This window comes from Antennarius striatus, chromosome 19 (assembly GCF_040054535.1).
Source record: "Antennarius striatus isolate MH-2024 chromosome 19, ASM4005453v1, whole genome shotgun sequence".
Classification (NCBI taxonomy): Eukaryota; Metazoa; Chordata; class Actinopteri; order Lophiiformes; family Antennariidae; genus Antennarius; species Antennarius striatus.
Window position 1 is genome coordinate 1,929,620 of NC_090794.1, and position 13,244 is coordinate 1,942,863.

A 13,244-nucleotide genomic window follows, 5' to 3' on the forward strand; every position below is an offset into this window, starting at 1 on the left:
CAGCGCAGCAGAAGAGAGCGGTGATTGTTCGGCGGCGGAGCTCCAGCCCGGAGCGCCTGCATGTTCAGCGGACTCGGATGGTGCGAAGCCCCAGATGAGGGACGCGGACGCGCGGGAATGACAGCCGCTGTCATCGGGAGTGACAGCTTTCACTCTCAGCTCCTCCACTAACAAACACCCCCACACCCCCCCCCCGTCAGCTGATTCTCCACGGGGTGATCCGGATCGGGTCCGGCCAGAACCGGGACTATGCCAGAGATGGAGAAAGGGAGACCACCAGAAAACAAACGCAGCAGGAAACCTGCGCACCCCGTGAAGAGGGAGATCAACCAGGAGATGAAGGTGAGCGCTTTTACGCGTTTTAATCTTATTTTATTTTATAGAACCAACTTATACGCGCGCTCAAATCAGTGCAGGGGATAATCAGACACGTATTATGGTTGTTGTCAACATTAAAAACACGTTTGTTTCTTGTTTAATATAAAAAAAACAGCGTGCGTAAAAGTTCGTCTCCATTTTAAATAACGAACAAACACGAAAACTGGAAGCGCGAACAGAAACCGCCTCAGTTTAACGCGGATCTCTGCGGTAACAGCTGTGAACAGCACTGAGGAAGACTCTGCTGGCCTTCTTCTCCTCCTCCTGACGCCATGTCGGGCCAGCTGTGGCCGGACACCAACGGCCGACAGGGATCCAGATGTGCGTCACTTCTTCCTCGCTCTGTGCGCACCCGTAGGGCTTGTTGTCATGCCTCCCGATAGAAAGAGAGAGGGGGTAGGGGGGTATTTATAGATTTTAAATAATTGAAATCAGCCTCCAACAGAGAACAACATTCTAAAGAATGCAAATATAAGAAAAGCACTAGGGTTCCTATTGGAGGGTAAGGTTCTCTCCTCTGTCTTCACATATAGGAAATAATAAGTTAACCAGACATGAGTCCTCTCAGCCTGTTACTGCGTGGAAACTAATCCAGGATTGTCTGCTTTGTTTGGGTTTGAACACTGTGCTGTCTGTGAGTGTTGACTGCGGTGGTAAAGGGATATCCTTCAAGCAAGAGGCTCCGAAATCTAAAAAAGACGAGCAGTTTTTTGGGTGGTTTTTCTTTTTTTTCCCCCTCTGGGAGGAGATTCTGGCCCTTCGTGAGAGAATGAGAGAGGAAATGTGGCCCTTTTTTTTTTTTGCGTAAGTGGTTTGGATTGGGAGGGCTTGATAACCACGGGAGGTGTCGGGTTACAACTTAACTAATTTTAATCAAAACACGTGAAACACTATCCCACTCCCTTTTGCCTGATGCGAGCCTTGCCTGGGCTGGATCTCAGGGTCGGGGCCCCGGATTTGTTGCCTTTGGCCGCGGCCCTTTCTGCGGTTTGGGATATGGCTTGTCACTCTCACAAAGCAGATGTTTGTACGAACTGCCAAAAAGAAACAAAAACAACATTGTGGGAAGCGAAGGGGGCGGATGAACGAGAGGAAAAAACATTGCCCATCTTGGGTTGGGAAAGAGGAAGACTAGACGAGACTGGGGTACCAGTGTCAAGACGACACGCCAGAAAAGACGCGAAACATGGGTGATTTGGATGCAAATTTGAGAGAATGATGGGGGGGGGGGGGGAACCCCTCCAAGGCAGGAAGACGAGTGGATTCTGGGTCCAGCTGAGGTCCAGGCTCGGTGTTGTCTCTGTAATCCATCTGTTTCAACACCACATTGGGACCCACTCCCTCCACGTCAGCCCAGAACGCCGCACCGAACACCGGATACTCAGCTTTAATCATCGTTAGGCATATTTAGCTGGATATGATACACTCATACACACACACACACACTCCCAGACACACACACACAGCAGAAAAGTGAGCAAGCAAGGGATATGGAGGTGGGAGGTTGGGGTGGGGGGGGATCCATTTCTTTGAGGCCCCCGGTGCGGAGCAAGAGGTCGGACCGAGGAAAGAATGTGCAGTCAGTACTACAGCGGTACAACACCGCCACAGCAGGCTGGCCGCGCTGGAAAAGGGTGAAACCTGAGAGCCGGTCCTGTGTCGGGTGTCAGGGCTGGAAGGTGCCGGGGTGGATGGGAGGATGGCGGGGGGGCGGATAGGGGAAAGTATAGAGAGAGAGAGAGAGAGAGAGAGAGAGAGTGTTGGACGGAGGGGAAGAGGAGAAGGGAGAGGAGCGGGGCATTTCCGAGAACCGTGGGACCTCGCCGCGGTGTTGGGTGTCCCGCTCTGATTTCTGCCTGTTCCAGATCAGGTTTCTCCTCCAATCCAGTCGTCCCAAAAGCCGCAGAGAGAGAGAGAGAGGTGGGTGGATAAAGAGAGACCTTTGTGTTTTGTGTGTGTTTTTTTTTTTCATCTGGTCGTAATAAAAAATAAAAAAAAAACTGGGTGTGGGGGGGGGTACACGTCCCATCTGTGTGGAGAACAGTTTTCTTTTCTCCCCTTTTTCTTTTTTTTTCCTTTCTTCCAATTAAAAGAGATAAACAAAGCGTGATTCATAGATTTCACACTGGTGTTAGGTTTGAAACCTTTCCGTCTCAGATTTAGCAAGAGTAAACAACCTGAACACATCATGGAAAAAGTGTCATACTGTACTCCACTGTGCCCGTATTCATTTCTCTCCCCCCCCCCCGACTGGGGTTGGGGCTAAGAAAGAATCCCTCACATTGATTCAGGGGAAGGAAGGTCTGATTATGTTTAACGTAGGATAAAAAGTTCCACTAACAACCCCAACGTCCACGGTCAGAGTTTCCCAGCTTCAGACGCGCCGCGGCTCGGGCGCCCTATCCCCTTACACGAGAAGTTCATCTGAGATTTCTTCTTCTTCTTCTTCTTCTTCTTCTCCCCCCCCCACCCTAGACGTTTGCAGAGAGCACCATGAACGAGCTGCTGGGATGGTACGGCTACGACAAGGTGGATCTCAGAGAGTCGGAGGCCAACGAGATCCGAAACTACCGGGAGAGGCGTCAGCATGTGTCCGTGCTCAAAGGTGAGGGCAGGCGTTGACGGTTCGGCGTCGAGAACGGAAGACTGGTTCAATTCGCACCAACAGGTTCTGCAGGTTTTTGGCTCCAGAGATTGAGTCACTGTGCAAACGCAAACTCAAGGTTCTCGACTTTCATTCGTGTAGATACACATGTCGTCTGTCCGTGCACTGGTACCCAAAAAAAAATCAGCGAAGGGCATTTTTACAGGTGCAAAAGTTATTAGAGAATCGAATAAGCCCCGCTGCGGATTGCAGACGATCGCGTTACATCAAACTCATGAATCATCAGCGTAGCGTTGTGTTTGTGCCTTTCAGAAAACTCGTTGCCAAAACCCAAGAACCTGGAAGCCAAAGTCGGCCACTCCGTCCTCGCCGTGAAGAGCGCAGAGAGAGAGCCCCCCTCCTCTTCACCCTCATCTTCATCGACGAATCCGTCGCTGACCGCCCCCAAGGAGCACAAGGGTGCCCCCGTCATTGTACCCCTCATAAAGCCATCAGCAGGTAGCGGAGAGAGTGATTACAGTCAGTTCGGTTAGCTCAGTTTATCCCAACAAGGCGATATAGATGCTGTATCTTGATATATTGTCCAGCTCATGACGAGAACTCCTTCACTTTGAATTCTGTTCACCGAATTTTTGGTGTTCACATTTGTAAACCTAACTGGAAGGTCACTGAATTGACTAGATCAAAAGGGCACCCCAACGTCCAAAGACGTTTTAGAACCAAGACTGTCCAACTTGTAGATGTAAATGATTGGCTAAAACACATGTGTCAAACTCAAGGCCCGGGGGGGGGGGCCAAATGTGGCCCCTCACATCATTTTATTTGGCCCCCGGGCCTTGAGTTTGATGCATGTGAGAGTATAAATGGTCAGTGTGCTTTGACCAAAAACTACATTTCCCACAATGCAGTAATTCAGCCCATTTTAACTCTGACAAAATTTTAGTTAATGTCCTAACTTCTGTTTGATGTTATTTTTCTTTATTCTCTTGGGGCAGTTTGATCCTTGATTGATGGAGGTTTAATAACCTGACAAATGAAAAGGATTTATGTTATATCAGAGAAACAAACATATTTTTCTGTGTAACTGTCATGTTTGTAACTTGAATAAATACAGTCAACCCTCGGTTTTCGAACATAATCCGTTACAGAAGGCTGTTTGAAAAGCGAGTCGTTCAAAATCCGAAACTATTTTTCCCATTATAATTAATGTAAATAATTTTAATCCGTTCCAAGTCTAAGTTTTTTTAAACTATTTTACACCATAAACTGCACTGTATACTGTGTACCATAAATAAAAAGGGGTAGAAATAGACGCTGTGTTGTATTTTAATAAAAGATATTCTGTCGAACTTTGAACACGAATGCGCTACAGAGGAAGCATCCTGGGCATTCGAGTTCGCTCGGCTCCCGAGTGAGTCGTGCTCAGGTACGCTCGACTTCTTTCGGTTTAGTCGAGAGCCGAATTTTGGTCGAGTTTAGAGATGTAAAAGTCTCGGATTTTCTGGTCGAAAACCGATTTGGTCAAGAACAGAAGCGTTCGAAAACCGAGGTTTGACTGTAATAAATTCAGTTATTTAACATTAAGGAGTAGTTACATTTATTTTACATTACATTGAGTTACATTAAGTTACATTTATAAGTAACATCTGGCCCTTTGAGGACAGCCATTATGTTGATGTGGCCCTCAGTGAAAATGAGTTTGACACCCCTGGTCTAAAACATCAGTTCTTGGCCCCAAGGAGCACCATTCACTGGTGTCTCTTTAATTTAGGTGAGTTTAAATCATTAGAGGTCTCAGGTTTCCTCCATAATCAAAGACAGTCTTGCCATTCTCAGCTCCTTTCGAGTGTACCGACTCACGCACCTCTTGATTGTAATATCTTTTCAGATTGCACTCGTTCATTTTCTTCTCCTGTTCCCCTGCAGTGGAGGACGTGCAGAACGTCCAGATTGTGTGTGTTTGGTGCCAGAAGGAAGGGGTGAAGCGTTACTCCTTATGCATGGGATCGGAGCTCAAGAGCTTCTGCAGCGAGAAGTGTTTCGCCGCCTGCAGACGAGCCTACTTCAAACGCAATAAGGTTAGCGATGGAGGAAATGTGGATATAGTGTGTATCGGTGTCACCGTGGGCGACAGCACTCGTTTAGTTCTGCCTGATCTGTTGCTGGGATGCTGGAAGTCCTGACGACACGTCGATTGGTGTCAGTGGACGTGGATGTGTTGTGTTACACATCCACATAGTGAATATAGAGCGTTTGTGCCAGCTGTGGAGCTCTCCATACCCCAGAGACCCGAGCGTCAAATGGTCTCTGGCAGGTAAACAGAAACAGATACTCCTGATCCCGAAAGGGGGATCTCTGAGAACACACTTTCTAGTTATTACGGAGGAACCAGTATAGGAATGGTGGGAGGTGGGTGGCGGGGGTCAAAGTTTGTAGAGGACACTTTGTATCAGTTTCGCGTTAATGGAGGAGGGGCCGACCATTAAGTGGATTTTGCTCTTGAGGACAGGAAAGCTCCAACCACGGCGAAGCGGTCCGATGCACACCGCCATGATTTTTCACCTTCCATTAGGACATGGATATACCCTCTTTAAAGGTGCGGCGTGACAAGCAGCGATATCCCCTTTCGCCCTAGCCGTTGTTTATGCTGTAGTAGGTTTATTCACAGGGCGACGGGGAACAAAAAGGCTGAACAGACTGTGTGCAACAAGGCCTCTAGTTTTTCCTAGGCAGGGAGGAACGCATTGCCGTTGGCTTGTTGCTGCTTGTCTGAGAGGAAAGCCAGGCGGCCTGGGGCGAGGTGTCCACTTTCAGTGCATACCTTACCTTCAGCTGCCTCATGTTTCGTAACTCAACACGACTCGATGGGTCACAGAGATGGGGGAGCGCTCATATCTACGTCAGATCGGCTTACAGGAATCAAGAATTTCCTATATTAATGCTGGCAGGACCATTAATAATATGACAATACATCACCTACATCATCTCCCACTTGTGGAATTGTATCTGTTTCAAAACACAAGGATTTCTCTTTGTTGCTTGGCCTTCAGGGATTGGTGTCATGCGTGAAGTTCAATCTGCTTCTCAACTCAATGACAAGGCGATTCATTTGATGCTATTTTTTGCTCTTGTAATATAAGAAGTTCCAATTTATTTTAATGGCCACCCAATGATTCCAGCGTAGTATTTTTTAGCTTTAAACCAAACTCAGTTGCATCGTGTGAGAACTCAGGTTTGACTAACTGCTTCCTTTCAGGCCAGAGATGAAGACCTCCACGGTGAGAGATCACCTCAACACTCTCACGCCGAAGACTCGCCCAGATTGGTGTTGAAGATAAACAGCAATATCAGAGTAAGAAGACTCTCTCAAAATATCTTTTGTCTTCTGATATAAAGCATTTTTAAGAAAGTTCTAGAGGTCTTGATATCAAAAGAAGTTGGGATGGTCAACCCATCTTCCGTTAGCTCACATCAATAACCCCCTACAGTCTCTCTCCCCTGTGTCACAGGTATGTGATTGGTGCAAGCATGTCCGTCACACTAAAGAATACCTGGACTTCGGATCCGGTGAGGAACGACTCCAGTTCTGCAGCACCAAGTGTCTGAATCAGTACAAGATGGACGTGTTCTACCGAGAAGCCCGGGCAGCTCTCACCAGCTCCAGTCCGAGTAGAGCCAGCCAGGAGGGGAGGGTGGAGAGCATAGTGACTGGACAGAAACTACTCACTCCTGAGTCTTGGAATAGCAGCAGCAGTGAAGCTCGTCATAAAATCCTGTCCCCCAAAGGGCCGACGCTGGTGCATACATCAGCAGAATCCACCTCCATCTCCCCCTCAGAAGCGTCCTCTTCTAATTCCAAGGTTGCAGTTTCCGGGGTGAGAACATTGGAGAGACTGATCCAACCTCCATCACATCCCCCTACTGTTGAGGTGTCACCCCACCCTAGTCCCATTCACCCTCCACCCCCACTTCGTCCCAGTCTGGAACATCAGCCGATACCTCAGATCCCCATGCCCTTCATCAGACCTCCTCTCCATGCTCAGGGGCTGAAAAGCCCCCTTGCCAATCCCCACAGACACCCAGCTCCCCCTTCCAGCCCTATCCACCGACCTCCTCATTCTCCCCACCTGCAGCCCCCGACTTCCTCTTCCATGAACCCCCCTGGACTGATGCATCCCTTCCCAGGAGCCTACTTCCCTGGCTTGCACTCTCCTCCTCTGAACATGATGCCAAGAGGTCCCATCCCAATGCCTCCCATGATGAACTTTGGTATTCCGTCTTTTAGCCCTCTTCTTCCACAACCCACTGTCCTAGTGCCTTATCCCATCATTGTTCCCTTACCCGTCCCAATACCCATTCCTGTCCCCATTCCAGTCCCTTCTAAGGCAACACAGGAAGCTCCAAGTCACAGTGGCGTTATCCAGCCTGTGCCAGAGGGAGCAGACAGGTGTAGATCCAGGGCTACTCGACCACCATCTCCAGGGATCCCTGCGGGGGACAGCAGATTGGTGGCCAATGCAAGGGACACAGATTGGGTTAAATCAGAGAGGTCATTACCTTCCCCAACATCCACACCCCACAGCGGAGCGTCGTCTCCCAGAGCACAGTACAGTGAATCCCCCTGCTCAGCCCAAGAGTCAGAGGAGCTGACAGACTATAAGAAGCAACCGTCAGAGTGGCAAGTAATCCAACGGGTTCTTCAAAGGACCCCACTGAAGTTGACACAGAACGCCAATGGAATGGTGGACCTATCAGAGCTTGGGGAATCAGGAATAGGACAGGGTACCAGACCGGTTCGTCACAATATCATTAAAACGACCCCTCCTCTGCCACCGTCCCCTCCACATGACACTGTCTACCATTACCAAGACTCCCACACCCCACCATCACACACCCCACCCAGCCCGAGAGGGGGCAGCCACACTCCAAACGGGATGTCCGCCTCCCCGTTACCCACCAGTCCTGACTCCTCTTCATCACAAAGAGCACCAGCACCACCGCCTGAACCTGGGCTCAATGAGCTAGAAGCTATCAAAGAGAACAAGTGCTCTGTCGTTGGCCCGGTTCAGGTTGAAGGCCCAGTCGGTCAGTCAGAAGAGCCCTTAGCAGTAGTTGGGGAGGTAGGAGAGGACCCCCATGTTCCTGATGAGGACCATGCCTATGCTCTGCCCACAGCGCCAAAGACAGTAGGGACCACTGCCCCGCTGCTCCTGCCCAAACTTAGGGACAAGGGTAGCCTGAGGAGCCCTGCTAATATTCCCAGCGCTGGAGAAATGGAGCCAGCTCTGAAGAGGAGATGCCTTCGGATCCGTGATCAGAATAAGTAGAGGATGGAGGTGAGAGATTCTATTACAAGACCTTGCAAAGTATAGATAGCGTTCTCCCAATCTTACCGGGTTACACATTTGAAAAAGGGGGAGAACGACCGCACCTTGTTATCTTAATCATACATCCTCCAAAAACATACCACAAGCAGCCGGTGGGAGGGATTTACTGCACTTCAGAGATTATCGGGTAAATTTAAAAGTACACCGAGTTCCCTCTAACTGTATTTACACAACATTTCTGAATAATGTTGGGTTGTTCTGTGCGGTGAACCCGCCCATGCGGTGCTGTGTGATGGCTAAATTAAAAACTGGCAATTATTTTTAAGTCCCATTTGCCTAGGGAGTGGAAAATGTGTGTATACGCATTCACACATACGCAGCTTAATCACAGGCCTCTGAGTATTTGCGTGGTCACCGAACAGCATGGCGCCAAAGGGAGAGAATCCCAGTAACCTGGCACTCCTCTGGGCTCTAGGGTTACAACAGGGGTGGAGGGCACAGGCAGTGAGAGTCACTTTGAAAGGTAATCACCTCACCACAGCCTGACGGTCACGACGCTTTGTCTGCCTGGCCGACGGTTTTCTTAGAATTGGTTTTTGCCTGAGCATCCGTTCAAAAAAGAGGGAGATTTACGCATTTTCAGGCTAGGTTTTCACCCACAGCACTTTGCGAGGTCGTAGGACGAACGGTTGCTGTTATCAGAACGGTGACCTTCGGGTCAGGTATGAGACAGTCTGTCCGACCTGATGCCTGGAGAGACAAATCAAGTTGAGGCTTGGACTTTGGGAGTTCCAGGATGATTTAAACCTGATTCGTCGTTCCGAGCATTAGGAGAGTGTTCTCTTTTAGAAATGTAACGTGGACGCAACACGTCAAATACGCTTGAAAGACATCCAAGAGGCATCCCAGGGTGGTTGACAGTCTGACCATAGACTCGTACCTCTAGATAAATTGCGTTTGTTGACGCTTCTGCCGTTTTCAACCAGGATTAGCATCATTCTCTGCTATTAAGTCATTATCAGAGTGTTTTTTGGGATGTTTCAAGGGATTTTGGGAAATCCCTCTAAGCCTGTCTGCAGTTTGATCCTCTGGCCCTTTTGGCAATGACACCTCACTCTGGATGCCGCTCGTCTTTTTTCCCACGTATGAATCAAGCGCTCCCTTCTCCCCTTTCCATCCTTTTCTTCCCCTTCGCTCGCCGCCACCGACCGCCGCCAACCAGATGTTGTTGTTCCAGAATGTAGCAGAAAAGCCGTCTTTACTTTGGACAAACCAAAAAGACCCTATTGATTTCACTCGTCTGATTGGATGTCCGACCGGCGGTAACACCACCCATCGTCCTCGCCCGCTGGTCTTTCTCCATCGTGAGATCATGTTAGTGTTCATGTTAGCATGTCCTGAGATTAATCTTCCAATACTACAGAGATGGTTTGGATTTCATCTGGCCTGCTTTTCTCGCCGTTTTCCTCCAAAAGGCCAAAGGTCAGCTTAATACCTTTGTCTGAAACGACGACTGTTGATTGAGAGAGTGCAACAAAGCCCTTATCTGGCGTCCCCAGATGTTTTGCGTCTGCTAAAAACATTCCCTTTCACTCATGAAATCCCACTTTGTGTGGAGCCGGAGTTTCGTGCGTCGCCTTGGCGACCAATACACGCTGTACGAAATCACAGCGTGCCGCTTGTGTCGCGTCGACGGATTTACGACCCTGTGTTTTAGCGGAGTAATGGGAGCCGGCTGCCGTGTGCGAACGACTTTACCGCGCCACCTCCACGCTCCGAGTCCAAGTCCGCCTTCATTTTCTATTGTCTCCGCCGCTAAAAGCTTTTAAAGCAATGTGACAGCGTCGGCGGCCAACTGGAGTATTTCACCCCAGGAAACAGCCTGTTATTCCGTCTCGGCTTTCCCTTGCCTTTATTTGGGGTATTTCATAGCCCCGTGTAACCCGATCCCACCACATGGGTATTCGCTGAGCGTTTGAAACTAAAACGCGACGGGACAGAGCGAGCACACAGGCCCCCGGTTTGGCCCTTACATCTGAGTGTGTGTTTACATTTAATATGTGTATTTCAATGAGGGGGCTGTGTTCTCGCGCGAGGAGACGGGGGCCAGATGTTCTTGGTTTGACGGTGCCCTCCGCGACCGTTATCTGAGTGTCGACATGACGAAGAGCCTCGTTCGCCCGGGTTTACACGGAACGGGTGGATGAAGGCGTGGGTGTCCAGAAAGGGAGGGGTCGATAGAAGATCCAGAATCTACAAAATCTCACGACTTCTTGTTTTCCTTCCCTATGAACAGACTCCCTGTTTTACACTGTACGGAGGTGCCAGATTCAGTGCCACGCCCTCTTGTGGACAACACCCTCCAGCCAGAACCTCAGCCTGTCGGCCCACCGGAGCGCCGTTCCGCCAGCAGGGGGGGGTGGGTGGGGATAGACCCAGGAAGCTGCCCAGAAGTCAAAAAGAGGAGGAAGAAGAACAATGTCGTCGAAATTTAGCCTTGGACCAAAGATAATTGCTGGCCAGTCGATACGGAGCATCACAGAGATACTTCATGTCTGCCCTTGTGTGTGTGTGTGTGTGTGTGTGTGTGTGTGTGTGTGTGTGTGTGTGTGTGTGTGTGTGTGTGTGCCTGTCCAGATGCACTCTTCCTCCTCCTCCTCCTCCTCCTCGTACAGCAGACAGAGCTCCGATCAGCCTTGTGTGGTCTTCTCAGATGGAGCCTGAACCTGATCTCTTTCCAGGGGAAACGGTTTGTTTTCTCTGCCCGACTCGCACAAAGAGCCACATTGTTCTTCTCCGCATATCCCACGCTGACTCCCCACTCCAGGTTTTGGGTTACCTGGTCGACGGAGGGAATGGGGTTGGGGGGGGGGGAGCTTAGGCTTCAGCTTTTTTCTAGCTTTTTTTAATTGTTTTTTTGATCGACATCCAGGGACATAGCATCGCCCACTCCACTCCACCTCCTGGCCGATCTCAGCAAACTCGCGAGTTCTCGAGATTTGCCTCCTTGTAATCGATCGGCAGTGATTCCCGAAGACGACGGCTCCATCCTTGGACGGAGAAGGGATGCTCTCTCTGCCGCCTCCAGAAAATGACAAAACACCGGAAGAGACTTTTACCGATATGCGGTAGCCAAACTCCGGACGGAGACTAGTGCCAGGTGTCTTCACAATTACACTCGTGGCAAATGACGGTTTAACTGATCCTGGGTTTTTATTTTTTGGACGTCACTGGCTCCGATCAGACGGTTATAAAGACATCGGGCCGGTGGTATTACCAAACGTGGTATTATACTCCAACGTGATGCTGTAGTCAGCAGCGATCAGTATTACACCCACCCATGTTGGCACACCTCATGAGATTTGATCCGCTCCGTCTTTGTCAACAGCTTTTTTTCTTTTTTTTGGCCCGATGTAAGATTTCACTTTTCTCTCGTCAAACTCTACACAGATATTATCTGATGTTATATTAACTTATGAATGATGCATCTGTAGATTTGTTTCTTATTTTAATTCTGGTGACGACCCTCTAATTCCAAAAAAGTCCAAGGAATTTGTGTGAAACGTCAAGTTGGCCCCGTCTCAACTTTTTAATTGAGTTCAAAATGAAATGAAAACTTTCAAAAATCAACATTTTGGTTTAATTTTAGACGTGTTTTCTTTGAAACAACGGATTTACAACGGATCAGAACCATCAAATCCTGTTGGAATGTTCTACGCAGCATCAAACTTCTTTGGAATCAGAGTGGTCTTGTTTGCCTAAACTAGGAGTTTAGGCAAACAAACTCTTACCCGCCCTGTCTTCATGTTATACCTTGTTTGCCCACTAGAGAGCAGTGTTTGCCTTTGTAACTTTGCACCTGCCCCCTTTTTCCGACCACAAAGGTCCAAAGGTCAACCGGCCCGCATTCATCTACCATTACTCAGCCAGTCTTTCCTTGTACTGCCAACCAAGACGACCGGCTTCTTTCAGAACCTCTTCTTCACCGAGAGTCCAAAGCCCCCCCTGGGAAAAGTAGTGATGACCTACTCCTAGAATAACTCCAATAACGCCCCCACCCGCCCCCGCCATCATTCCAAACCTACATGCCATGAGTTTGTGTGTTTGTGCCTACCAATGCGTTCAACCCCACCCATCCTGGCCTACATCCTCACCGCAGGTCATGCCTTTGGGTTCGCGTCATCCTCGGACCGGGTGGGGGGGTGGTCGACTTCGTCAAGCGCTTGTGATGACATCACAACACGGTGAAACTTCATACCGGAGGCCAAAAAACCCCCCAAAAAGACTTCATTCAGATTTCCATTGTTGGATTTTGTTGCACATTTTAATCATCGCCATGTGTGATCAGTTACAGGAAGTGCGTTGAAATTTTATTTTTGGTTCTTTCCCATCCGCCATGTATCCCACAATGTCAATACCTGCAGATTATTTGTATTTGAATTTAGATCCAGTAACCGAGAGCTTTGGCGGAGACCTGTTTGTAAAATAAAATAAATAAAAGTTATTCTAAGAGCAAAGAACCGTCTGGAGTACTTCTTCCACAAATCCCATTATTTTTCTTATTTTTTTTAATCCAGGGGTTAATCTGCTCTTTTTATGATTATATGCTGGTGTTAGAATGAATCATTGCATTTATTTAGTAGATAAACCTTTATGAGGACCAAAATGATCGCTGACACGCTTCTCTGGCTATAAACGTCTATTTTTAGCGGCAGTGTGTCGCAAAGCGGCGCATCAGCATTCCTGAAATACTGGAAGTTGTTTCTGAGCTGTGATGGTAAAACCGATGAATGAGATAAGAGCGCAGGAATTCCTGCTCGGTGAGGGCAATGATGGAGGCATTTAGTTGGGGGGGGGGGGTCGAGGGGCAACAAACTGGAGGCAACACTGGGGACCAGAATTACAGGGAAGGGGAAGGAGTCAAAACAGTTCAT

The 13,244-nt window shown here is 48.8% G+C and overlaps 1 protein-coding gene across 2 annotated transcripts; it reads left to right on the forward strand.

Moving 5' to 3' along the window:
* LOC137613227 (sine oculis-binding protein homolog) lies at window positions 1-12,847 on the forward strand. Of its 2 annotated transcripts, none has more exons than XM_068342266.1 (7): window positions 1-342; window positions 2,854-2,983; window positions 3,296-3,481; window positions 4,910-5,061; window positions 6,240-6,335; window positions 6,472-8,319; window positions 10,607-12,847. In XM_068342266.1, exons 1-6 carry the CDS (start codon window positions 250-252, stop codon window positions 8,308-8,310), a joined length of 2,496 nt encoding a protein of 831 aa, XP_068198367.1. In that variant the 5' UTR covers window positions 1-249; the 3' UTR covers window positions 8,311-8,319; window positions 10,607-12,847. The 2 variants fall into 2 exon arrangements, with proteins under 2 accessions (XP_068198367.1, XP_068198368.1); XM_068342267.1 differs by having other exon boundaries at window positions 6,493-8,319.
* The last annotated feature ends 397 nt before the right edge of the window (window positions 12,848-13,244 follow it).

What these genes read in the sequence shown, in the direction of transcription:
- LOC137613227 (XM_068342266.1), top strand. Translation starts at nt 250, where the DNA reads ATGCCAGAGATGGAGAAAGGGAGACCACCAGAAAACAAACGCAGCAGG. An exon ending in AGATCAACCAGGAGATGAAG is followed by an intron (nt 343 to 2,853) that starts GTGAGCGCTTTT and finishes CCCCCACCCTAG; the next exon opens with ACGTTTGCAGAGAGCACCAT. An exon ending in GCATGTGTCCGTGCTCAAAG is followed by an intron (nt 2,984 to 3,295) that starts GTGAGGGCAGGC and finishes TGTGCCTTTCAG; the next exon opens with AAAACTCGTTGCCAAAACCC.